A 26,791-nucleotide genomic window follows, 5' to 3' on the forward strand; every position below is an offset into this window, starting at 1 on the left:
TTTATAGATGAACGTGCACTGGGGGGTGGGGGGGGGGGGAGCGTTCGCCTGTAGTGAGAGAACATCAAAACACTGGACTAGGGGTGCGCAACATAGGGCCCACTCGGTTCTTGAACCCACTGAGCATTTTTTTATTAGATTAAATCCCTGTATGTCCAAATATGGTCAATTTTCCATTTCCCCCTTAAATCGATACTATTGGTCTGTCCCCATATCACCTTTTATTTTCACGCATTATTAACCAATTCCATGTAATGAAAACAACTTGTGAATGAATCTATTAACTCTCTTGAACGCTCAACAGTCTGAGAAGTGTGGTAAAACTCCGCCTCTTTCCTCACTGCTGCGGACGCTGTACAGCGTCACGTCGCGTCGTCGCCTCAAGATTGAAAGTCTTGTCTAAATGAAAATAGATACATTTGAGAAAGCCTGTTTAGTTCAAAATTCATCACTCTAATTGTTTAGCGTCCACTACTGAGCCACCTCATTCTTTTATTTATTGCATCACTCATGGCTCTAAGACCTTTGAAAAACAGTTTGGGGAAGATGATGTAACTACACCACCTCATTGATTTTGGAAATGTGAGGATTCAACTTGACTGCAATGGATACATGGAAATATGAAAATGAATTATTGAATTTTTCTTCAAATAACATTTTACCTTCATATAGAAACAGAACAAAAATGGCCTCATCTTCAAGTATCAATATCAATCTGGCTATTGCCAGGTTAAGTGAGAGTGGGTTTTCAGGTGAAATTTCACAATGAACCTGAAATTCACAATGAACTTAACATTCAAACTTAATTTGTTGTTGTTGTGCTTGTTTCAGCAACTTTTTGCAAAATTCAAAACAGGTGTTGGATCCATGAAAGCACAAATACATACAACCAGTTCAGTGGCTAGTGGTAGAGTGTCCGCCCTGAGACTGGGAGGTTGTGGGTTCAATCCCCGGCTGGGTCATACCAAAGACTATAAAAATGGGACCCATTTGCTTCCCTGCTTGACACTCAGCATTAAGGGTTGGAATTGGGGGGTTCGATCACCAAATAACTCCCAAGCCTGGCTCCTCCTGCTGCTGCTCACCGCTCCCTCAGGGAATGAGAAATAATTTTGCCCCACTTAGGTGGGTGTGACAATCAGTGGTACTTTAACATTTGCTCAAAAAATTCTATTAAAATTTTGGGTGAATATATTTTAAAAAATTGCTAATTGAATATAACTCGATAGGGTTTTGATGTCAGCAGACTCGGGTCAATCAGTAGATCCAAGAGTTCAAAGCAAACATGGGGATGCAGCATTTAGCTGTTATGCTGCACATAAATGGAATAAGCTGGCAAAAGAACTGAAACTAGTGTAACTCCTTTTAAATCCACTTTACTTTGCTTTTAAATGTCTTAAACTCTTCTGTTTCGGTGTGTTTTTTAAATGTTTTATTTTAAATGTTTTAAATTCTTCCACAATGTGTATGAAATGCGCTATATAAATAAAGCTGCCTTGCCTTAAACAGTCCTCTTCATCATGACACCAAGAAGATGCCTAACAATTGATCAAACCGTATTTCCTCCGGGGAAAGTGATCGCTGAGTTCTGAGTGTCGTCAGCAGATTGTAACAGAGCTACAGAGAGACTGGAAGAGTAACAGAAAGGGATAGAAGAACACTGACATGTTAGGTACAAATTGTCATGAGAACATTCGGACCAAAAAGAAATATGTATTTTTAAAATGAAGCTCACCAGTTGGGGCACGCAGTTAGCGGCTCATATGAATGTTGCCTGACCTGATTTTGAATGGAGACTTCGTAGTAGCGTCTTCATCTGGAGAATCCCATTAACAGACACACACTAAGACCTGTGTGAATTTTGTCTCGCACCAACTACAGCGAAGTAACACGTGTGAAACACTGCAATGTGGCGTCTACCAGCCCAAAGCCAAGACTGATTTGCAGATTAAGCATCTTTAAAAAAAAAAAAAAAAAAAAGAGGAAAAAAAAGAGGACAAGCTACAATAGCAGGACCACACAGTTCAAACGTGGGCCCAACGTGCCTTAAAAACCTGTTTTTATCGCCGTCTCCTGACCTTTTATCCACTGTTGGGATTGTTGCCGCCCCCCTTGAAAATTTAACGAGGCCGTGTGACCCGGCGAGCGCGGCTGGGGTTTGTGACCATTTTGTTATTTCTGCTGCCATGCGCCGTCAGACGTCTGCGAGTGAAGAACACGGCCAATGTCCCCAGTAAGCCCCCCCGGGCATGAAAAATTCACACCGACTCTTCTTTTCAGGCCATTTCTGATGAAAAGCACGCCGGAATGAAACTGACTTATGCCAAATGAATATCGGCGGATCGTCGTGATTGCGGGGGCTGATGTTTGTAACGTTGGAATTATTTATCAGTGACATCGGTTGCATTTTAAGAGTAGCCATGCCATGAAGTGTGTGCACTTACTGCCTTGGGACTCGGCTGAGGTTTCCCATGCAACATCCCTGCTCAAAGTGACAAACAATAGAAACTTTTGCTTGGCTTTTTTTCCTCTTTCATATGAATGTAGTCTCACCTTCATGGAGAATTTGAATTTGCCAGTTAGTCATTTAAGTGTTCAAAATGAATTACTGTCGTGGTTTCGTAGTTTTGCAAACAAGTGGATTGAATTGATTCCCATTAAGGAACCATATTTAGTTATTTAAAGAAGACATGACGCATTTTACGCCGGTTTAAAACAGCTCTCAGGTGTCTTAAAAGGAACCCCGACTGTGATGACAAGTTTGCTCTATATTATTTATTTGGTTATTAAACATAACTATGAGATCCATTTTTCAAAAATCTTTTTCAGTTGAATACGTTTTGTAGAAACTTTATTTGGATGTACGCCGTACAAGATGTAGTTTACGGAGAATTCAGCTTGCTGGCACGGTTAATAAAAATAATCCAGTCTATTCAAGATACTACTCTACTATCATTATTTTGAGTATTCTGTACACATTGGATCAGTAGCTTCTTTATATCTTCATCACATCCATGATAAAGCGGCCAGTTCTTAAAATAACTGATAAAAAAAAAGAAAAGGGAAATATTGAAAGGAGAGCAGGAGCAAGCAGGCGGCTGTCGCGTTGCAAGAATAATAGTCATTAAAATCACAAGCAACAACACCAGGCCAACCCGCAGCTCATTGGAAATGCAGCGTGAAAATAGGGAGGCCTGCAGATTATCGCTCCGCGTAACGCATGTTTCATTAATGCCGCGGCAATATTGTCGAGAGCCCGAGTGCTCCCGCAGAACAAGATGCCGATAAAAGCAAGGAAAAGATAAGACCAAAGGGAAAGCCCCCCAAAAATAACATGCGCTTGGAGTCAAATGCCGCAAAATGGAGAGAACACACTTGAGAATGGGAGCATTAGAGATATCCTCAACATGTTTAGCACAGCTTCACAGCAATGTAATATAGCTGCTTGGGCATTGTAAATATTTCAGAGGACGACTTTGAATAGAGTTGGCGATAAACAACCTGGTGGCAAGTGCAGCTTTTCTACAGAAGCGTTTAAACTGCTAATGTGGAGGGAACATTTTTTTGACCGGCGAGTATGTTCCAACGTATTTGCGAGTACATTAAATGCTACAAACGTAGCATATTTTCCCATAATGCCACGGGGTATTGATGCGCTAGTAAAACTCCCTGGCATTATGGAAAAATAGGCTATGTTTGTAGCATTTAGCCTACAATACGTTCGAACATACTTGCGAGTATGTTCGAACATATTTAAATACATTCAAAAGGTACTCGCCAGTCAAAAATGTTCACCAAACATTGGCAGTTTCAATGTTTCTGTACTTTTTGAACTATATCAGAGATTTTTACGCTATCATTTGTTTTGGTGATTTTTACAGTTTACAGAAAAATTGAAGAGTTGCGTGCCTTAAGTGTGCACCTTAAGTGTTCAAATATCCATTGCTGAAGAGGTTATAACATTGTTAGCCAGCGTATGGCATCTCCCATTATGTGTTAGCATTAAGCTCGCGGACTTTAAGGCAAAGTTACGTATAGTTGTTGCGTCTCAAATTTTTGCTTTCAAGTCAAAGCAAAACAGTTGGCGGAACAACAGAGTTGGATCACTCATATCTCAGGTTTTTTTGAATTGGTGTTTAAATGCACCATGTTTATTTCTCCTTTTTTCGTAGTGTTAATTTTATAGTAAACTTCAGTGTGAGACCGTTGAAATGTTTTTTTATTTTCTCTCTCTATAGATGTTTACCTATTACAGGTATCTCTTCTTTTCAAGCAAAAAGCTCAACCACATTCAACTTAACTCCCGAAACAAAAACAAAAAAGCCAAGTAGCACCGCGTTCAAATATAAAGAAGTGACCATCTACCAATTTCTGAGTACTCTATGATGAGTTTCTTTCTTCTCCTCCCCCTCCTCCTCCTCCTCCTCCTCCTCCTCCTCCCCACGTCTGAGTGAAATGGAATTGCCTCTCACATTCAAAGACAGCTCGAGGAAGGTGATAATAGAGCTACTCCCTGCTGTCTGCAGGCAGGAAATAGGAAAGTGGCATATGGGGGCCAGGAAGCAAATCGAGAGGAAATGTGACCAGGCAAGGGAAGAAACGCAAGGAAAGGTTAATGATCAGTGCGGAATTCTGCTGGGAGCAGGACGGCGTTCCAAGTCGAGAAAAGAAATGAATGTGACATGAGTCACTGGCAAACAAACCCAAGTTGTGTCCTGACAAACTTGGGACGGATTAGCATCCGCGCCTCGTCGTAACAATAACGCGAGTGGCGATTTGATTGGAAAGACGACGGGACAGGCCAATAAATTCACATCCTCGCCAGTACGTGGGAACTTCTGGCTTAACGCGTGCGCCGTTCCCAGCATGCGGCAGCATCTCCGAGAAGATCGGACAAACGCGACACAAGACCAGAAAACACACCAAAACGACTCCTCCAATTCAAAGCCTGTTATAAAAGGCTGCTTCGATACGTTGTAATCGTGCCATAACGTTAGCAAAATGCTAATGCTAATGACAGTGACTAGATTACGAAACGTGCGGAATGAATCATCGGAAGCAGACAGCTGTGGCAACAGCTGGACACAAGGGACAAAGCAACATCACATGTACGGGCCTCTTCCAGACCTGACAGCTTGATAATTTGACAATAACAAGATAACACTTAAACACAGAAGTGACACGACGGTGTCATCAGAGGCTGCCGGATCGATACGCCGCCTGGTTTGTTGGTTTGTCGGAGCAAGTGCATCTGGAGTAATATGGGTCATTATTTCTGTTTTGTTTGATGACACTTTGCTAGCATTTGGAAATGAGCTAGCATTATCTGGCGTATGTTATCAATTAGCAGATTAAACAATTTATTTGATTACAAATGAAATCCAGAGCAGGCCAAGAGAATGATCCAAAAACGTAACCTCTGATTGACAGCTTTGCAATCATTACAATCTTGAAATAAGAGGAGGAAAGCATGCTTGCCATTGTTTCCATGGAGACGTCACTCGGCCAGACCATCCTTTCTTTTGTTAGCTTTAGCATCGATGCTAACGTTGGGATGGGAGCAGTGCTTGTACAACTGTATACCAAGTTAATTAGACAATATTTAGATTAAGATGCAGTGTTACTTATAAACTGGGAGTTCATTTAGCGTTGGCCAAAAACAACAACATTAATTGTGTTGGTAAATGAGTGTGCCTCGTTGTATCGCGTGAACTCTGGGTAAAATTATCACAAAGGCATACTTCATGCGAATTTGCGCAGTTCTAAATTGAGACTTTGGACCTACATACTCTGAACGATTAAAAAAAAAATCAAATTGCCCCCCCCCCCCCCCCCACACACACACACACTATATTGCAATTTACAAAGCAATACGCGATTATTTTTTCAAGGTCCTCATCCAAAGGTATTTTTGAACAAATATAAGCAATAACTTAATCTGTGTTTAGAAATACGCTCCGTTGACAATTCAAAGTTTACGTCACGAGTCAAAATGGCGGTCTTATGTTGCATTCAAGGAGGGTTTGAAGTCGGACTTATCCCACTCTGTGTGTCCCAGTTCCCCCCTCAAACCGTTTGAAGCAAATGTTAACAAGAAAGATGGCTGATTCCGATCAATTCTATGCTGGGTATCAAGAATATCGTATAAATTGGAGGTCAGAACTGACACAATACGAGTGGGATAAATCCGATTTGCTACTTTTCTTTAGTGCAGCATTTTTCTCGGTGAAAGGACGCTCTCTACTCATTGAAAAGTATTGGACTTTGGATCGTTGTAATTTGATCTGTCCCATTTTACATTTCTTTTGCTTTACTTTGAATTTGAATATTGCTTTATATTGTCTTTTTTTTCTTTAAAAAATGAATGAAATAAATTGATTGATTGATTGACCTGTGAGGATTATTTTGGTTTGAAATATGCCTGGTTTGTATGCTAGTCACAGGTAAAAACATCAGCAATGCCCGGATGATTCGTAATTGTCCATTTTTAACAAACATAAGCAATAACTCAATCTGTATAAAACAGTTGTGTAAAAATCCGCTCTATACCACAACATAGCACGGGTTCACCATTCATGTCCGCCTGAATGACGCATTAATGTCAAATACGCTCATTGCATTGCGCTGAGAGCGAAACGATCAATGAGCCATCAATTCCTCGGTGCTCGAGAACAAAAAGGCGCTCGAGGAAGCCCGCTTGTCCACGACGTCCCCTCGTGAGACTGCCAAGTCCAGCGGATCAGTTCGACAGACTCGGCAAGTTGCCTTGGTGACCGTCCAGGCTGCACCAGCTGGCAACGTCTCCACCCACCGCCACCGCCACCGCCACCACTACATTCATCCATACGCGTTAAATAAAAACAAAACAAAAATCAAATATATATTTCAAATATTCAACAGTCCCTCAAGCTTTGGAGAGGTAAGGAGTACTGTTGAATAATTCAAGCAGACGGGGATGTCCCACGGCCGGCGGGACGAGTGAGTAGCACTGAGTATAGCTCTCGTGGTGACATCATTCACACGGGCAGATCTGATGAGACAGTAGCGTACTACTCGAACCCACTCCAAAAGCAGGCAGTGGTGTTACTCATTTAAAAGCATCCACTGACCATCTGTTGATGCTAAAATCCCAATCTGACTGCCATTTCGAGATCAGTGGGCCTTTATTGGTCCCGTTTGAAAGCCAATGTGCTGTTTTGGAGTATGTGTGTGGGGCGGGGTGGGGTGGGGGGGGGTACAATTCTGGTAGGAGGAAAGGAAACATGAAAGACAGCTACTGAGCATTTATTCAATATCCTTCGATATCCATGTTATAATCTTGTACCACTACACTCTTTGTTCTCAGACTTGGGAGTAACGTATTTTTCCGAGATCTGCTTTCCACTACTGTATGACATTCTACAGTAATTGCCTGCGGCCACCAAGAGTATTTCATATGAAATTTGATTACCATAAAAATCCTGTGTACAATACACCCACGACCCAAAATCATCCTGAAATAGCCCCCCCCCCCCCCCCCCCCCCCCCGTACTTCTATCTAATACAGTCTTCTAATTTGCTGGCATCCTTAACCTCACTTTCCTCCCAAAAAATAACATTCTATTTTAAATATTGCCATGGTTTATGTTTTTTTTTTAAGATAGAGCATACAGAAGGCTTTCATGCAGCCTCTGACCTGAAGAGAACGCTTAAAGCAATGGTAGGTTTTACAAAAAAAAAACTAACAGGTTGCAGCAGCGCAAAAGAGATGAACCAGGGCCATGTTGAAAAAAACAACAACTCAATTACTCACAATTCTAAATAGATTTGTGAATAATGATGAAACTATATTCTAATGCTAATTGCTGCAAAATGGAAACAGACAGAAATATACTTTTTTTTCCTGATGAAAGAAGAGACTAATCTTTCTTTTGGTAGGTTCCATGTTTTTATAGCAATAGAACACAATATTATGTGGGCCTTGCAAATCAGTCAAAATCCAGTAAAACTGTTGGGAGTGAAGGGGGTTGCTTCAGTGAAAATAGCTGGGTGTAAAAACCCTGCCTCAATTTGGCTTTAGTCCCTTGCTGGCTAGAGCTACCTAGCAGGTATCCGAGCACCGGGCAGCTAGCTAGGGAGCTCGCTAGCTAGCAGCATAGTGACAGGATTACAAAATTAGGAGTTTAAGGATTATTCTAGAAATTAAATTAAATACGCAACATATTACAGAGATGGCAAATCCAGGTCCAGAAAGTAAAAACCCTGCCACAGTTTGGCTTTAGCCCCAGGTGCTAGCGAGCACGCTCCCTAGCTAGCTCTCGGGTGTTCGGTTACCTGTGAGGGAGCTAGCTAGCTAGCACAAGGGGCTAAAGCCAAACTGTGGCAGGGTTTTTCCTTTCTGGGCCTGCATTTGCCACCTCTGAAAGTGGATATCAAGATGAAAGAATATCGGATATTAAAGGGATTTTCCATCGGCAGCGTTAAGGAAAGAGAAAACAACATGAAGATGCAGCATCAGGTCTCAACAGCACATTGCAGATTAGGGCACAGGGAGCACTTTGCAGCTTGTTGTCATAGGTAAGACGAGAGACAACTGCGGCGGCAATCCCCAGGTTACACAAGGTGTGAACAAAATATGCAGCCAATTTGTTTTTGTGCACAAGAGGAAGAAAAAAAACAACAACAAAAAACAAGCGTTCACGTCAATGTAGCTTGAGTTTAGTTTGTCAAATATGAGTGTGAAATTTGTAAAGCATTTTCATAGAGTTCTTATTGGATCATATTAGATGCACAAGACTCGTCAAATCAAGCACTGGACACCTGCTCGATCCCGCTTTAGAAAGCGATCCGAGTCTGATGCAGAATCCGCAATTAAATCCCAAAGACAAAGAGAGAAGAGTGAGAGCATTGGCACAGGATGTACTAATTTACTGGGAATTGGCAAGACCAACAACAAATGGGTGTAATACATATGGCGTGCCATTTTCACAGTTAAAACAGAATAACACAAAAAGTGACACCAAACGGTGCAATGTGATGAAGTAATCGCAACGCGGCTGAATGGAGCTCGCCGATTTTTAGGACCAGTCATATGCCAGCGTCGCTTGCGGTAGTTTGCCGAGCTATGCCGTCTCATCCGACGGAAAAAATAAAGTGGTCCTCCCACTAATTCTCGGAGGTGTCAGTCAGATAAAAGTGGCCTGCCAGGATGACATTCAGCTCTAGTCAAGCCAGATGGTTTCTTAACACTGAATATTTGAGTAGAACACATCTCACTTCGCTATTAAGATGTGACACCGGGGTGGTGGGATTCAGAGGAAGGATGCAAGAACCTTGTGAGTCTCCTCACACTGTAAAAAAAAAACTTGTGTTTTTTGGGGGGCTAAAACAGTCCTTTAATTTAAAATATAAATGTCAATAATGTTTGTTAGCACAAAAAACAAGCAAGTTGGTTGCTCCAAAACAATTTGCTGAGTTGTTTTTACTTATATCTTTAAGTTGGGAGACAACAGGGACAATTAGGGACAATTAGGGACAATTAGGGACAATTCTTATTTTTTTGTTATGAAATGTGAGAAAGCCAAATTTCACAACAGCAACATTTATATATTTTGTTGAATTGTCCAATTTAAGATTTTATCAATTTGTTGCCATTTTTTTTAAACTAGCATTTACATTATGAAGCAAAATGGCTTATATGACGTGCCGCTTCATCTTGTTATTAATTTATTAATATAAAGTTTATGTACTTGTATGCTTACTTCAAATATTTATTTTGTTATCTTGTTTTGCTAATCTTTACTGCATGACCGATTTCTGTTCCATGTATAGCACTTTGAATACAGCAATGCTTGGTTTAAAGTGCTTTATAAATAAAGTTGAGTTGAGTATTTAATGTCATTTCAAGCATAATCCTTAAAATCCTCAACTTAACGTGCTGTCACTATTGAATTTTAATTTTGTTTATTAATCTATCGATAATTCAATCGATTAATCGGCTAATCAGATTCATTTTAATTTTGCATTCAAATGTATTACAAAAGCATTTTTCCCCCCTAATTACTGTTTATTAACCGGTAATTGGTGTTTATTTCATACTTCGTATTCCTATAGGCATAAAAAAATATATAACAACAGGTGTTTGCAAATGTCTTACTTTGATTAAACACAGAAGATAATCAGTGTTCTTTCATGAAGGACTACAGAAATTAGTGAACATTTACTGTTGCTGTGCAGAAAATCAGAGGATTTGGACAATTAAAAAAAAAAATGGCTCCAAAGGATTATTCGATTGTTAAAACAGTTGTCAATTAATTTGACAAATCGAATAATTTTGACAGCTGCGATTTAATCGGGCAACACGCATGGTTGCGCCTTTAGGAGGCCCTTTTTCAATTAGACGCCAATTTCAATTGAGAACGGCTTTATCAGTCATTAAGCACATTTGGTTAGCGGACGTCCACCTTACACTTAGCCAAAGGTGTTTCTGCAAGTTGCCGTTAGCCAACAGCATGGCGGCCCCAAGGCTGCAGCATGTAAGGGGACTCTTGAGGACAACCAAAGAAAGCGCACGATGATTTTCACTGGGGATTTGAATATTCACACCTGCACTAGGTGTTGTTTGGGAGGCTGATAAGCATGTGCGGCACCAGAGGGGTGACTACAATTGGAAGGGGGTGGGCGGGGGTCTCATTTGAAAAGGGACGATCATTTTAGGAGTGATTTATTGAGGACAGTGCTGTTATGTTGTATTTCTCAAGCATGACAACAATAAGAGAGGACGCAGCAAATTGAGCATGGCGTCCCTCACATGTGCTTCATCGAAGCTGCACGTGTGGCCATATGGGCACGTGCAAAAAAAAAAGAAAAAAAAAAGCCTGCCCAACCAGCGCATAAGGATTCAAGCGGCATGCGGAGAAGGAAAATATGTCCAACATCACAGCCAGCCTGATTATCAATCGCGCCACGGCTCGTATCGCCACAAAGCAAAATCGGGGAAAACGTGATTAGGACATCACAAGGCTTATCATTAAAAGATCCAACAACAAACCGCTCTGGCGCTGTTCAGAGGCCGCCTCTTATCAGAGGTGTTAATTGGCAAATTTAGTACAAGTCAAGAGCGTGTTCCCTGTCGTCCTTGCCCGGCAAGGCGAGGTCATTAAACCGAGAATGGATTATTTCCTTCTAACCCGAGAATAGCGAGCAAACATCCGCATGCGACGACCTCTCGCGTTTTGAGGAGCGCTAAAACTGGCAGCTAAATGTCTCCCATTGGACACTTCTTTATGTACAGGCAGGGTTATTTTTGTAACGAAAACTAACCAAAAAAACTCAAATTCAAAAAACAATTTCGAAATAAAATAAAAACGAAAATGCTTTTTAAAAAAAACGAAAACTAACTGAAACTACATTTTATGTTTACAAAGCTAACTATATAACTATAGCAAACATGTCCTTCGCTTTAGTCTTTGGTAATTAATTGAATGCACCTTTTGGGGATGATTTTTAATGTGATTTTAAGTATATTTATTTAACCGGAATGAGGACGTTTGAAAGTGTCACACAGAAGTGACGTCATCTCGCAGCAGCCAATAGAAAAGCACCTTCACGAAACGAAATGCAACGCTGGGTAAGAAATAAGTTACTTTTCTCATTTTACCATTGTGTTTATTAAATATTGCGCACAAGCAGAGGTGGCAAATCCAGGTCCAGAAAGTAAAAACCTTGTCCCAGTTTAGCTTTAACCCCAGGTGCTAGCTAGCTAGCTAGATCCCTGGCTAGCTTCCATGGTACTCGTTTACCTGCTAGGGAGCTAGCTAGCTAGCTAGCTAGCTAGCACCTGGGGTTAAAGCTAAACTGGGACAAGGTTTTTACTTTCTGGACCTGGATTTGCCACCTCTGCTTAAACTAACTCAAACTAAGCATTTTCAAATAACTAAAGCTAATAAAAACAAACAGAACCACTCTGAAAACGAACTTGAATTAAAAAACAAAACTCAAAACGAAATAAAAACTAACTAAAGTGAAAATTCCATAACTATAATAACCCTTTTTACAGCACAAGACCATCGTTGAATCTAATATAGCTATACATCTATAAGTATTCAAACAAACGTAAGGTTCAGTTTGGAATGTAGAATTGATGCCGATATTCGTCAAAATGTTAAATATCGGCACCAATAATCAGCCCGGCCGATAATCGGTATATCCCTATTTTTTTTTTTTGTTTACCGTAGTTCTTTGTTTGGCCTTTAGATTTGAAGGGAAAAAAAGGAGGATGCTGATATTTGTCAAAATGTTAAATATCGGCACCGATTTATCAGCCCGGCCGATAACTGGTCTATCCCTATAATTAGTAATAATTGTAATAATTGTCATGGCTTAATGGCTACAAACACAGAATAGGCCGACTGTGCACGTCCAAGACAAACTTGAAAAAAAAAAAAAAACGTTCTGGCTTTCAACAAATGCTATCTCGTGACCTGCAATGAGCAGTGCCTTTTGCAATGCATGTGTACCGAACACCCGCCTGAAAGGTGAGCGTCCTTTGGGGTTGCGGGTGCGATCGCACCACTGCCGCTGTCATCAGTAGCTGTGACTGCCAAATCTTTGGCTCCGAGCCTCATGTGAGAGCAACGCGCTCCACAATGGTGGGGGTGGATGTTGTGAGACTTAACAGAGGCAAAGATGTCTTCAACACGTTTGTTCGAACAGCGAGGAACCCGTCGCCCCGGCGAGACGACCGGCGGGGCCGCGCTCTGGGCTCGCGTCGCCATGCGACTTGGCACCCGCGCTCATGCCGACGGTAACCCGGGCACAGACAGACGAATATGCTTCCCTCCTAACTTGTTAATCATCTCAATGACACCGATGTGAAGAGTCAGGTGACCCGCATCCACTTGCTAGCTCTCTGTTTGCGTTCCATCGGATTCAACATTCCCGCTGAACGTCGTGTATGTTGGAGGTTAATTGCAAAAGCAACCGCGATGGTGCATCAGTTGTCAGCGTCTGAGCCAATTAACACATTTTAAAAGAAATGTAAGATTTTAAAATTTAAAAGGAGCTATAGAAAAAAACACGATCAGAAATGGCCACTATTGAAAAGACATTTGATGACATTTTGTTAGTGAGTTTAAAAACGCTAGTCAACTGACAAAGTTATTCTAGTTGATGAAAACTACCAAAATTACGGAAGCGTATTGCTGCCACACCAGGAAAAAAAAGAAGAAGAAGCCATATCACGTTTTAACATGATAATGTTTTAACGTAATATTTATCATGTTAAGACGTGTAACTGGGATATGACCATGTTTGAATCATTTCACGTTTTAACATGATGAATATTACATTAACTCGTGAAACTTATGTTAAAATGTGATATGGCTCCTGTTTTTTTCCCTGGTGCGGCAGCAATATGCTTCCGTACAAAAGAACTTTATAAAAAAAAATGTTCATTAATGAAATATAATATACATGGGAGTACTTAAAAAAGATACTTAAAAAATAACAAATAAATAAATGAAAAACAATAAAATAATTTGTAAAATTGTTACGTTGAAAATGTCTTGACTGCTTGAGTTGATTGACATTCCAACTTTTACTTCTTTTAGTCTCCTTTTCGTTTCTTTTCAAAAAGAGTGAAATAAACAATTACATTGAAAAATGCTGAAAAAATAATTTATGTAAAACAAATATAGTGAAAATATCCTTAATTTTATTCTCTGCCAGTTAATATAATAAATTAGCCTTTGAGGTTCATTTTAAATAGAACAGGGAAGGTTGCGCAATATTTAATGACTTTTTTTTTTATTGTATTTTATTTTATCTTGCACTCCACGTATCCCCATACAAAAAAAACTACTACTAAAACTAATAGAAACCAAATTAAAACCAGGCATTTAAAAAATAAATAAAAACTAGTAAAATTAACAAATCTGCTCTTATTAAACTAATTAAAACCAACTGAATATAAAAAGAAATAATATAAAACTGTGATTTTAAAAAAATCCCAAACTATTATAACTACCCAACTGCAAACTTGCTTTTGCATTTACAGAGGCAGAAAATAACATGTAGAATAAATTCACCTCCTGTATATCATTTATGTATGTGGGTTTTTTTTTAAACAGTATTCTATACTTAATGTATTCATTTGTATCGTTCCAGGAACTTTTCTGGACAATTTTAACATGTTAAATCTAACCGGGATTTAAAGTAATGACGATGGAAACTTGGCCATAATGCAGGCCTGAAATGAATCGCATGAATACAAATAACATATGAGATGAACTCGTTCACTGCCATTGACGGCTGTAGACGTCAAATACTCATGAATGTGAAATATGTTGTTTCCAAGCACAGAATGTGAATTTCACGGTAACCTTTCCACAAATGTCAACTAAATTTAAATTTAAATTTTTTGTTCTATGTTATTCTTTCTCTGAGTGTATTTTAAAATGGGGTTATTATGCTTTTTAATTGTAGTTTAACACTCCTTTCAACTTACTTTTACTGCTCACAATTAATTGGTTATTCCACGACTGGACCATCAAACAAAATGCCGTGTCGCGTGTGACGACAGATTACAGGCCTTCGACGTGTTCCTGCGGACTAAACAAGCAGTGGCTGAGCGCCAGTAGTGTCACTTTCCACCCTCCGGTCTCGAACCCCTCAAGCTGCCCCACCCCCCACCCCCCCACCCGCCCCGAACTGTCTGCAGCACCGACTGGCGGTGCGGCAGGCAGCACTGCTGATTAGCGTGCATTAATGATGGGGAGCCGGGCTGCATTGTTCTAACACCTCCCCTTCTCCTCCGCACCAATCTGTCACCAGTCGGTGGGCCTCCAATGCTTCCCTCCACAAATGACTGGGATAATTAGTTGCCCCTCACGAATGCCGCAATCTTCTCACCCCTGATTGCTTTCACCTTCTTGCTCCTGGCAATTTTGACACCTTGTAATCAGGCCGCTACATATCCACCTCGATCCATATCTTACATCTTTTTTTTGTGCGCGCGCGTCTTACGTCACACGTGGCGTAAACCCTTTCTCAAATCTTCGGCCTCTTCCAGCATGCATTTAAAAAGTAAAAGTAGTAAATCGATTCCAACACCAAAAACTAGGCTGTTAAGTTCACACGCTGCGCGCACAGGAAGGAGGCACCTCTGTCGGTCAGAAATTTAAACAAAATCAAGTAAATATCATAATACGAGCTGTCACGAGCGGTTTCCACCTCCAAACAATGAATGACAACGTAATTATGAGCAAGCAGCTGTTCATGCTCCCAGAGAGAAAAGCGTGTAGGCTGCACTATGTTCGACTCTTCACAGATTAACCAGAAAGGATCATTAGGGATCTGTATTTGCCAGACAAACACCCCCCCCCCCCTCCCCCCCAGCCCCCAGCAACACACACTGTCCATGCTGTGCTGTAGAATCCAAAATGATGTGGTGTGTCTTTATAAATGCACTAATAAATATGTAATGTTTGGCATGCTAAGTGGAAAAAAATGTGCTATGAGTCCAGAGCTATTTATGAAATGCAATTAAAGCCTTTGCGTAAATATAAATATCAGTTTACGGTGGATAGAAGAAGTCTACACACCCCGGTTCAAACGAGACCAATATAGACAATTATATTTATACCATTTCAACCTTTTCCACTATTATCTCCTTCACTGCCATTGACGGCTATAAACGTAAAAATTTAATTTGAACAATTTCTATTAGTTTAACTTTTTTCCCCCCACTTTTGTTTAAAAAAAAAATATAGAAAAAAATGATTGTACATTTAGAACAAATAACATTTGTGATTAATCGTGAGTTAACTAGTGAAGTCATGCGATTAATTACGTTTTTAAAAAGATTATCGCCTGACGCCCCTAATTTTTAATAATCTTTTCTTTAAAAAAAAAAAAGTTTTTTCGCATGACTTACGATACGAACTCACGATTAATCGCAAATGTTATATCTGTTCTAAATGTACAATACATTTGTGTTTAGGTTTTCATACTCTTGTTAACAAAAGTGGAAAAAAATGTTAAATTAAAAGAAATTGTTAAAATGAATTTTTGACGTCTATAGCCGTCAATGGCAGTGAATGAGTTGATATGATCTATAACCTGCACAACACAATTGAATTTTGTTTTTAAATCCTATAGAAAGGGGAAACAAAAATAAACAACTTGGATAATGTGATTGCAAAAATGTGCACACCCCCATATAAATGGGATATGGTTATGTTTAAAATGACCGTAACACATTCAAAATCATATTGGAGTCATCCCACACCAACCATCATTTAAAGTATGTAGGACAAAAAAAAGTCTAAATAAAATTGGATATAAAAATTATAATTCCAGAATTAAATGCAAAAATATATATAAATGAAAATAAAAACATAAAAAATATTTAGATAAATAAATTAATAAAAGTAAAATAAAATAAATATATATAAATAGAATTAAATATCAACCAATAAACAAAAACGCTCTGCTATCATATTTATTTATTTCATGCTGCAGACGCTGTCAGCATGAAATATGTCATGAAATGTTATTCCAATGAGGGGGCGGTCCTAAGTGTGTCCAAAGCCCAAACAATAAAAACCCCAAAATAGAGTTCAGATGTTCCAGAGGGCTTTTCATGACATTTTCTTGTATCTAGCAAAAGCGTGATAGTTTTGTGGTAACACCGACTAGTATTTGGAACTGTTGGCGCAAAAACTTGAAAATGTCGGTCTAGAAAGCCTACTTGAACATCTGAACTTTTGTGGTGTTAATTAAAGTGACATGAGTTTAAATGTAACAGGTTGATTCTAAACAAATCCACATTCCCAGTTACTAGGAAGAGGGAGTGCACACTTGTGCAAACAATACCTATAACTATATAAAAAAATATGTTTTTCCTCTCAGTTGAGTTGCACAGATAAGTCATATTTATAGTGGAAAAGGTTTGGGAATTATTTCATTTGTTCTCTTTTTTTTTTTCTTAATGTAATCTCCATTTGTCCAGAGAAGGTAATTTTTACAGATTTTCTTTTGCAATGTTGACCTGGCTGCAGATAGCAGAATAAAAAACAAAAAACAAGGCAAAATAAACATCCACTGTAGTTCAGAAGAAATCTCATCTACTTTGCATCCCTGATGAAGTATCCAATAGTCAAAATGTTCATTTTTCTTCAACAAGCAAACAGAAGAAGCAATGAAATATGAATGTGTAACCCTATACCATGCAGAATGGCCAAAGATGATCATTAAAAGCTACATGTAAGAGTTCAAACGCCGAGCTCATGCTCAGTTGTCATAGAAATATTCTAGTTATCCAAAAATATGTACTAACAGGGGTGGGCAAATGAGGATGTAATTGAGCTAATTGAACGGTGTGTTTGTGCCTGATTGTTGTGTGCCGTTAAGTCTTAAACCCAATTCCCGTATCTAATGAACATATGGCACATAAACTTTGTAAATGGCGGCAAACTTGGAAATGTTTCAGAAAAACATCACTGTGGTCGACCAACAGCTGCTTCATATTACTGTGCTAATTTAAACAACAGGTTTGTGGGTGAAGAATCTTTCCACGATTTTTCAATGAAGAAAAGTCTGAATGATGAACTCAAAGATGCAGTTTAAATATGGAACATTACTTACTGTAACGAGGGGATCAGCAGTTATTTTGGCAAATTGTTGGTCTCAAAGTTGGTCGTATGAATGTTGCGCAACTCCCCAGAGCTGCCATTATGCTGTTCTTCTGTAGAAAGTAAACTCATCAATAGTTGCACAACAATACATTTCAGTATATTTATTATTTATTTACAATAATATGCTGTATGCACCCCCTCTAGTCTCTAAAATCAACATTCTGATTATTACATTTTCTGGTATACGAATTAAGCAAAATCCACCTGTTTTTGTCCATCTCGGGGACAGCCATTTTGCTGTTGCTCAGGGCACAGGTAACCGATTGCGGCTCAGTTTACGAACATGACATGACCGAATTCAGAAAATGATTGGTCGCTCCCTGCCCTGAACTACTGTGATGCCATTATCAGTCAGACAGCAAGTGCCAAAATGGCCGCCCCCCTCAGATGGATACAAACAGGTGGATTTGGCTACTTAATAATTCATATTCCACAAATGCAATATTAATCAATAAGAGGGGCAGCATAGAACATATTATTGTCAAGAGTTTTGGGGGTTGACTTTACCTGTGGCTGTAAGCAGAGGTGGGTAGTAATGAGTTAAATTTGCTCCGGTACATTTACTAAAATAAAAAAGTACTTCTAAGAGTAGTTTTACCACACAATACTTTTTACTTTTACTTGAATAGAAGTGTGAAGAAGAAACGCTACTCTTACTGCGCTATATTGAGCTGCACTAGAGTTGTTACATTCATATATTAGATTAGCCGTATTTTCGTGTAAACGCTCGGCTTGACTGAGTAAGTGGGAGCATTTCCGCCGCGGACGCATTGTACAGGAAATGTGGCCCTGGACGACGACTGGCAGGCATGACGAGAACCCGAGAGAATTCACTTAAAAATGACGTCTTGTTGCTTTCGCTTTACGAAACTGCTACTTATGGTCGTTGGGTTCGAGCTCAAAATAAGTCAGACTTCATGTTCAAGCAGTTACTCAGTACTTGAGTATTCTTTTCAGCTAATACTTTATTACTTGTACTTGAGTGATTTTTTTGATGGCTACTCAACCCACCTCTGCCCTTAAGGATTTTTTGTCCATCCCTCATAAATGACTAGTTTCAGTATTGTTGGCATGTCAAACCAATATATGGAACATATCGCTGGCGTCGAGCCAGAATCTTGTTCAGTACCTCCAAACTGGTCACTTTTCAGGCGATTCCAAAAACAGCCCGTCTATTCAACCATTAATATTGCATCATCAAAGAGATGAGGACATGTTCAACACTTTAGATTAGACACAAATGTGTAAAAAAAAAAAAAAAAAAAAAAAAAAAACGTACACATGTGGACTGATCAATATTATTGATTAAAAATATATAAATGTACCAAATTGTGACGGCAGTGATGTGGAAATATACAAGGACTCAAGTGCAACTTCTTCATGCTTCTTGCTAAAATTTGTGAAAAAATGGCAAATTGTCCTTCCTCACTTTTAATAATGCTGAGATATTGCAAGTCATTTTAAACAACTTTGTAAAAACAACGTGAATTATATCCTTGACCTCTGACTTCAAAACTATTTATCTAATTGTTGTGTATACAGTATGCAATAATGCATAAGATATGGTTTCATTTGGGTCGTGACAAAAATTAGTTTAACACCCAATTGAGGATGTATAAAGCCGAAGTGCTCATTTAAAAAAAAAATTAAAATATAGCTTGTGTTATCATTGCAAATTCTTTCAAAATAGATAAACAAAATGATTACACCTTGGTCCACCTTATAAATGATTCATTGTTGGCTTTATTTCCTCATGCATCATAACAAAATCTCAGCTGCAGAACTATTAGAAAGAAGAAAAAAAAAAAACATACGGGGATTGTACCATTCAAATTCTTCAACATTAAATAAAATGGATTCAAGTCTCATTGCAGTGTCCCGTACAGTGAACATACTTTGCGGCGGGCAGAACTAGACCACGCTTAACATGAAGTCTCTGGGCTGCGGCGGTACAAAGTCAGCGGTGCGTTTCATCCTTTGCCGAGAAATGTGAGTAGAGGTGGCTGTTCATTTGCTCCTGAGGAACCACAGCATGGCAGAAAGCACATTTATCCGGGATGCTGCAATGAGCCGCCGCCATCTCTGCTGCCGCGCCGGTTGCCTCGCACAGATCAGGGCTCCACAGGGACTAAAGCGAAGAAAACTCGATTTTATTCACCGGAAGAAAAAGAAAAAAATACAAATACAGTAAGCACGATCTGTGAGAGCGGAAACGGTTTACATTTAAAAGGTTACAGGAGGAAAGAGTAAGGTCAAAATGGGATTCTCACGTCTTTAATTATGTTACTTTTACAACTATCGTGTCTGTTGTGAATATGCTTCACAATTAAAAAGGTACGCGTTGCAATCATCAGACACCGAGCGGCACTTCCATCTGGCTCACACCTTCCGGCAAATATGCTAGCAGAAACAACCGGAGAGTTGAAACAGAAAAACAAGGGATTAGCACTCATTACACGGTAATGTGTTTCAAGTTTAGACGTGGCGCTTATTTTGGGACTTTCACACGCACACACGTTCGCTCCTCCATTAGCAAAGACCAAGCAGAAACTGATAATTTGCTACTACTTTCTCTCAGACCTGCTTCTCACCTGCTGGGGGCCCCGAACGTCCTCCTGGGAGAGCGAGGAGGACGTCGTGTGGGAGGGGAATGCAGGGATGACAAAAGGCAGTTTCGAGGGCTCCTCCTCCTCCTCCTCCTCGTCCTCGTCGTTGTTGGCGGCCGAAGGGATGTCGCTGAGGGGCCGCCTCGCGGGCACGGTCAAGGCGGCGTGCCTCTCCGGGGCGCTGTTCAGGAAGTCGTATTCGCTGTCCACGGGAGGCGGGAATTTGACACTGAGCTTGGCGAGTGAGTCTACAAAGTCCCTGTCGTCGGGGCTGGCGCCGCGCGACGCCAGCGACGAAGGCGCCAGCGGATTATCCGCCGTGGGTTTCGGCGCCAAGAAGAAGGCCGCTTCGGCTTCTGCTGCGCGGTCTGTGCACTGGATGGGCATGGAGAACTGCTGATCTGTCAGAAGCATTTGGAGGTTTAACATGGCGGACGCGTGCATCGGCAATAAGCACACAGTTACGCCGTTGCAAATCATTTGACATCAAAGCGTAGACAATTCTTGCTCAAATGGTCTCAAATGTGAACAAGCGGTGTACGCTCGAAAAAGAAAAAGTGGCGGCGTCGGGTGATTGGAATGTCGAATCGTGATTAATTGCATGATTTCAATAGTTAACTCACGATTGATCGCAATTTTTTTTATATCTGTTCTAAATGTACTATCAAATGTAAAAAAAATTTTTTACGTTTTCGTACTCTTGGTAACATAAAAGTGGAAAAAAAGGTGAAACTAAAAGAAATGTGGCTGCATCTTTTAATCATTGATACAGTAATTTCATAAGAATTTGTCAAATTGAGTTAAAATTAAATAGATGTGATATTGATTTGTGTTGGTCATTTTTCTGCCACTAGATGGCATAATTGCATTTGTAAGACGTTGGGTGAAAGGTCCGTGCATTTTTCTTTTCACATTACGAGCTATCTAATCTTTAATATGAAGTAACTTGTGAAATTCTGCACATTTATAAAATTGTAAAATACAACTTCACCCAAAGTCTGCATTATTATTATTACATTTATTACCGCCACATTTTGACGCGGGCGTGCCTGCTGCGTTGCGACTGGAATTCCCCCAGTACAGGTTCCAAGTAAGCAGCAGTCATTAATTGTGCGTAAAAACAAATAAATAGTGGCGTTAAAGAAACAATAAATGAATGCAAAATTAATGCACTCATTTTGACACCCTTAGTGATAATATATAACTACGAGCACAATGTGGCCACGCTAAATTTTTTGAGAAAAAAAAAAGCAATTGTTTATCGTTACAAGCATTTCCCAAGTGTTTGTGTCACATTTTGTTCAAATGCTGTATACGGGTACGTCCCAATCCTTGGTCTTAAAGTGGCCTTCAGATCAAGCGAAAGAGGGTTAACTCATGATTTGAAACGTCTCTTTGTACGGGTGCAGTTCTACGTCGCTGAGCTACAAGCACAACGAGAAACATATTGCTATATTAACACCTCCCTGGAAGTGTCAATAAAAACGGAGCACTATTAACAATACTTTGCCTAAGATGTGGCAGGTGAGAGTTTGACACCAATAATTTGCAACCGCACTCGAAGTTAATAGGTGTGTAAATATTGCACGCGAGAAAAAACCCACCAGATATAGCTTTCTGTTTGTTTTATTTAACCGCATTTCTTGTTTATCTTAATTTTAACTGAAATGCAAAACAGGATTTAAAAAAAAAAAAAAAGAAGAAGAAAGGTTTAACAAAGCCACATTGAAGACTTTTGTGTGCCATTGGGCAAAATATGATATTGTTTCATATATTTTCTAAAATGTTGTGGTAGTGTTTCTATATAAAATGTGTCTTGTTAAGGATGAATTGATGAATTTGTTGATGTAAACTACCTTATATACGTAACAGAATGAAACATTGGCAGGAACTATTATTTATAATACACAATTTAATGACACTTTTGAATGTCAGATTCAAGTGTAATCTTTAAGGATAATTATGTCCATAGCTTTCGATACTCTAATTTAAGGTCTGCGGACAATATGCTTTTAGTAGTTTGGGTATTCTAACTTTGGGTCTCACACAAGAGCCTAAGAATTTTTTCCAAGACATGGAACAAGTACCATTTGCAGTTTCTATTCCCCCGCGGAATCTCTTCAGGTGATCTTTCTGCCTTCGAGATAGAGAGCGAATCTGCCGAAATGTCCCGTGAATCGCTTCCAGTGCGTTCAGCATGTCCTGACTGGCAAACAAAATGTATGAATGAGACACAAGTGCACACTTGAACTGGTGTGCTGTCTTGGTGTACAGAGAAGGGGGGGGGGGGGTAGAAAAAGACTTACTAGTCAACGCCGACAGTATTAAGTGGAGCAACAGGAATAGTATTCTGAAAAAAAACACAATGATTAAAAAAAAAAAAGTGTCAGGAATGTAGTGAGGATTAGATCCAAGAATCCAAGTTAATATTGCAAGTACATCTGAACATGTGCACGCATGCTATTGGAACGGTGTCTAAACTCAAACGTGAAGCAACATTGTCCTCTACCGCCACCTTGTGACGTGAAAGTGCAGTTCAAGAGCACTTGAAAACATTCACATGTGCCTTTTTCAAGTGATTACTGCGCTGTAAAAAGTTATTGTTGTGACATTGTTGTTATTGCACCTTGTTGTCTCTTTTTAAGCAACACACAAACGCCCTCAAGTTTCCCGAACGCATCACACAGCCACCCGACAAGTCCCTTCACGATTAAAGTCTTATTTTCAAACGGCTGCAATTCGTTTGCAAGTTACAGTCAGCTTGTACCAAAATTCATTGCGCTCCTCCCACGTCACGATAACGTTTGCAGCCTGGCAACTAAACCTAAACTACAGCTATATTAAAAATAATAATAATAATAAATAAAAATAAAAGCTTTTACTGTGCCTTCTCAAAATGTGAACAATAATAAACATGGTGAAATTAATAATTGTGAAACACCGACTGAGTTTGAATCTCGCTTCTGGACTTCCCGTGTTGAGTTTGCATCATTGCGTGTTCGCCTCGTGCTCACGTGACTTTTTCTCTGACGACCTCCCACATTCCAAAAACATCCATGTACGGTTCCTTGCAGACTCTAAATTGTCCTTTTGTACTGAACGATTGTTTACATGAGCCCTGAAGTCAACCAGGATAGGCTGCAGCTCACCTGTGACTTTAATGAGAACAAATTCTATAAAAAAATAAATTAAAAAAATGGAGGGAATTTACGTCTAGCACATAATTATGATACATCATCTTGTAAAATATATGTACTAATATTTAAACCTATTTTGGATTATATTACGTTTTGTTTAAACCTTGTTAAGTAAATTTATCCCCAAAATATTTCTCAACAAATGGTTGTCAACCAGTCTCGGGTGAACCCCGCCTCTCGCCCCAAGTCAGCTGGGATAGGCTCCGCCCACATGAGATAAGCAGCATAAAAAATGGATATTTTACATGAATGGATTGCAATGTACATGTGATTGTCATTGCAGTGTATGTTTACAAATGGATGCAAATGTAATAACGGGAGAAAGTCATTTTCAGGGTCATTGTAGTGCTTTATCCCAAAAAAAAAAAGATGAGACACATACCAGATGCTGTTTTTTCCCATGTGCGCTGGCCCCATCAACAAGATGGTTGCACGACTCGCATTTCACCTCCCCTTAGAATCCAAAAGAGTGTAAATTAACAGCGTGCAGGTGGCAAAGCAGTATTATGCGGCTGCATGTCATTCAAAAACGTCCGTCAAAATATGTAATCATCGAGTCCCAGAAAGAAAAGGATCGGAGGGTTCGGATCAGATCACTGACCTGATGGTTTCCTTGTTGCAGACAGCTGAGCTTTAAGTTGCGCAATCATCTGCTGCTGGTCCTCTATCTGCCTTTGCAGCTTTTCAGTGTATTGCTGATAATATTCAGTCTGTAAAAATACATTTTGATAGTACTTCATACAGGAATGACCGGTCCGAGCTTTATCCGTCACATTTTGTCGCAAGCATACATGAAATGTGACAAAGCATGATTTTTTTTAAAACTGATGCTTTGCCATCCGAGTTCATTTTGTGAATATCCACTCATTGGCCACTTCATTAGGTACACCTACAAAATCAAATTCGGTGGAACTTCCAACAAGCCGTTCTATGATGATGGCTGACTTCAAAGTTGACTTCAACTGATCATGTTATAATGTAAAACTGCAGCTCTTATGAAGACACCTGACCGACACCAAATGGGAAACAGGAAGTCGCGAGTAAAACGTTTTCTAATTGGTATTAGAATCAATACTTTCGGTGCGTTTGTCGGTTTGATCATTTAAAATATGGATGTAATTGATTTTACAATAAATGAGTAGCTCTCTGACAGCATCATTACTACAACTGTCAAGGAAGTCTTTTTGACAGCTTTTCTACTCGATTACCATTTTGTATTTGATTGAGCATGTGTGCACGTTGTGGCTTGTGATCGTAGCAACATAGCAAAAATTCACGATCGCTCCCGGTCCAACTGGCACTACGAGACGGTTGTTAAATGAAACTTTTGCGCTGTGTCGTCAATGGAAGTCAGTTGCGCTCTTACCATTTGCTGCAACTCCTTTTTGGCATTGTCCTTTTCAATTGAGACCTGGCGATAAGCTTCGAAAGCTTTGTTGAGCTGGTCTCCAATGTTCCACTCCATACCGCGTGCGCCGCAATCATCCCTGACAGAGCACACACAGAACCTGTCGATGCAAGTCATTTTCAAGACGTCATTGAATGTGGGGGGGAAGAATACAAAACAATCCCCGAACAATGCTGCTGCGTATTTGGAAAAAAATTAAATAAAAATACACATGCAAAAAGGAGACTGGAAGTCTTGTCAGTATTTACTGTGTACTTTTGGTGACATTTGTTTGGCAGTGTCCCAAGGAATCTCTTTTTTTTTTTTTTTTTGCTCAACATGTCATAAATACCAAACCCTTGTCACATTTATTATTCATCACGTGCACAATTTGCAACAAAAAACTCATGTGATTAATTTGATATAACAGTTTGAGAATAGCATTTCCTGTGAAGCATCGCACATGAAGAAATTAATGAAATATAATTGTTTAAGCTTTTCCTGCACCCATGATTGTCATAGTTTATGCTATATGAAAAATCTACAGTTCTGCTTGTAGAAGCGGATATGAAGAATGAAAAACATATCACATATTGTTGACAATTTTATGTTCAATTTCCCCATTTAGCAAGCAGACAATTTAGCCAAAGATTGTTGTAAAAAAAACAGTGCAGGCCTTTCAACTACTTTAATCCAAACTTTTTAAGAGTCACAAGTACCTAGGCAACCCAGTTTAATTATTTACATTTTAGGAAATACCTTAATGACGAAATAACATTGAAATGCTGTAAATATGATGACCGTAGCAAAGCAATTCCTGCAAGTAGACTTCCTCTAACTGGACTGGACTGTCCAATGACAATTTGAGCACTAAAAAGATACAAACTTTAATACCAACAACATGAAAATGAGGCTGATTAATAACTATATAAAGTTTTCGTGTTTATAAAAGGTTCCTAAATCAAAATGGCATAATTATACATATATGTCTCCGTGTACAGAATTGGCACGTTAAGTCTAGTTCTGTTAACTTTTGCAACAGTCTTCGCTCTACAGCAACTTTCCCATAAAATACTCAGCACAGTCGAATAGTAAGAAATGGAGCTCAGATGTGTAAATAAACTTTAAACCGTACCCAGTCATTCAAGTTAGCCAACGATCAATTTGCGTGCGTCCTCAAGTCACTAACGCCACTGAGCGTCCGCTTACCTTCATTTTGGATTAAAGTTGAATTTGATGTGCGGACAACATGCTCTTCTTCGCACGCTATCACACAAAAACACACACACACGCACGCAGAGTAAGGAAGTGGGGTTGAGGATATGGCGAAGTGTGTGTTTTTACATAGCCTACTTAGCGGAGTTGGGAACTTCCCTCGGGGAATCCCCACTGTTCCGTGCACTTCCGCCTTTGGTCACCGTCAGCCAATGGGAGCGCGGCATGGTGGCACGGCGGCCCGCTCTTGAAGCTTTGGTCCCGCCCACGTCTGCTGCGTGAACCTTCCAGCAACTGCAGAAAAGCTCGGCAAAGCTCACCTTGTTCTTCTGCTTCCGGTTTGGGTTTGCTTTAATTGGCACTTGCTCAACGCACAAACTTTATTGAGAGGCGTTAGAAGACACACTTTAAAACTAAATTTCTGCTGCACAGCTTCCCGAGACATAAAACAATGGAGGTTTTATTGATAAAAAGTATTTTATTGTAAGACTAAAAAGTCAATTCTGTACACTAGCACTATACTGTACTAGTTATGCGCCCCCCCCCCAATATTGTCTTTCACTACGGAATAACATTTCAACTGGACCACTCTTAGAATTTCATAATGTCACTAGTAGCACTACAGTATTTGTTTCCATGAGTCGTGACTTACAGCCCAACAAACTTCAAGTTGAATGAAGCAAGAGTCCATGTGAGCGAACTTCCCATTCT

General features: G+C 39.7%; 1 protein-coding gene and 1 long non-coding RNA gene across 3 annotated transcripts; both read right to left on the bottom strand.

The window, feature by feature from the left end:
• Positions 1 to 1,415: 1,415 nt before the first annotated feature.
• Positions 1,416 to 18,384, bottom strand: LOC147164864 (uncharacterized). Its single transcript, XR_015096729.1, has 4 exons — positions 18,183 to 18,384; positions 17,626 to 17,725; positions 1,736 to 1,816; positions 1,416 to 1,628 (listed from the first exon to the last, which is right to left on the bottom strand). It is a non-coding gene; the product is annotated as an uncharacterized LOC147164864 (long non-coding RNA).
• A 1,007-nt stretch (positions 18,385 to 19,391) lies between these two features.
• Positions 19,392 to 26,270, bottom strand: tank (TRAF family member-associated NFKB activator). 2 transcript variants are annotated; one of them, XM_086091244.1, is made up of 8 exons: positions 26,219 to 26,270; positions 24,845 to 24,965; positions 24,080 to 24,188; positions 23,861 to 23,931; positions 22,588 to 22,631; positions 22,369 to 22,487; positions 20,267 to 20,682; positions 19,392 to 19,803 (listed from the first exon to the last, which is right to left on the bottom strand). In XM_086091244.1, exons 2-8 carry the CDS (start codon positions 24,941 to 24,943, stop codon positions 19,633 to 19,635), a joined length of 1,029 nt encoding a protein of 342 aa, XP_085947370.1. In that variant the 5' UTR covers positions 24,944 to 24,965; positions 26,219 to 26,270; the 3' UTR covers positions 19,392 to 19,632. The 2 variants fall into 2 exon arrangements, with proteins under 2 accessions (XP_085947370.1, XP_085947369.1); XM_086091243.1 differs by having other exon boundaries at positions 24,845 to 24,986; positions 26,075 to 26,220.
• Positions 26,271 to 26,791: the final 521 nt, after the last annotated feature.

This window comes from Leptonotus elevatus, chromosome 12 (genome assembly GCF_054856555.1).
Source record: "Leptonotus elevatus isolate MCC_2025b chromosome 12, RoL_Lele_1.0, whole genome shotgun sequence".
NCBI classification, from domain to species: Eukaryota; Metazoa; Chordata; class Actinopteri; order Syngnathiformes; family Syngnathidae; genus Leptonotus; species Leptonotus elevatus.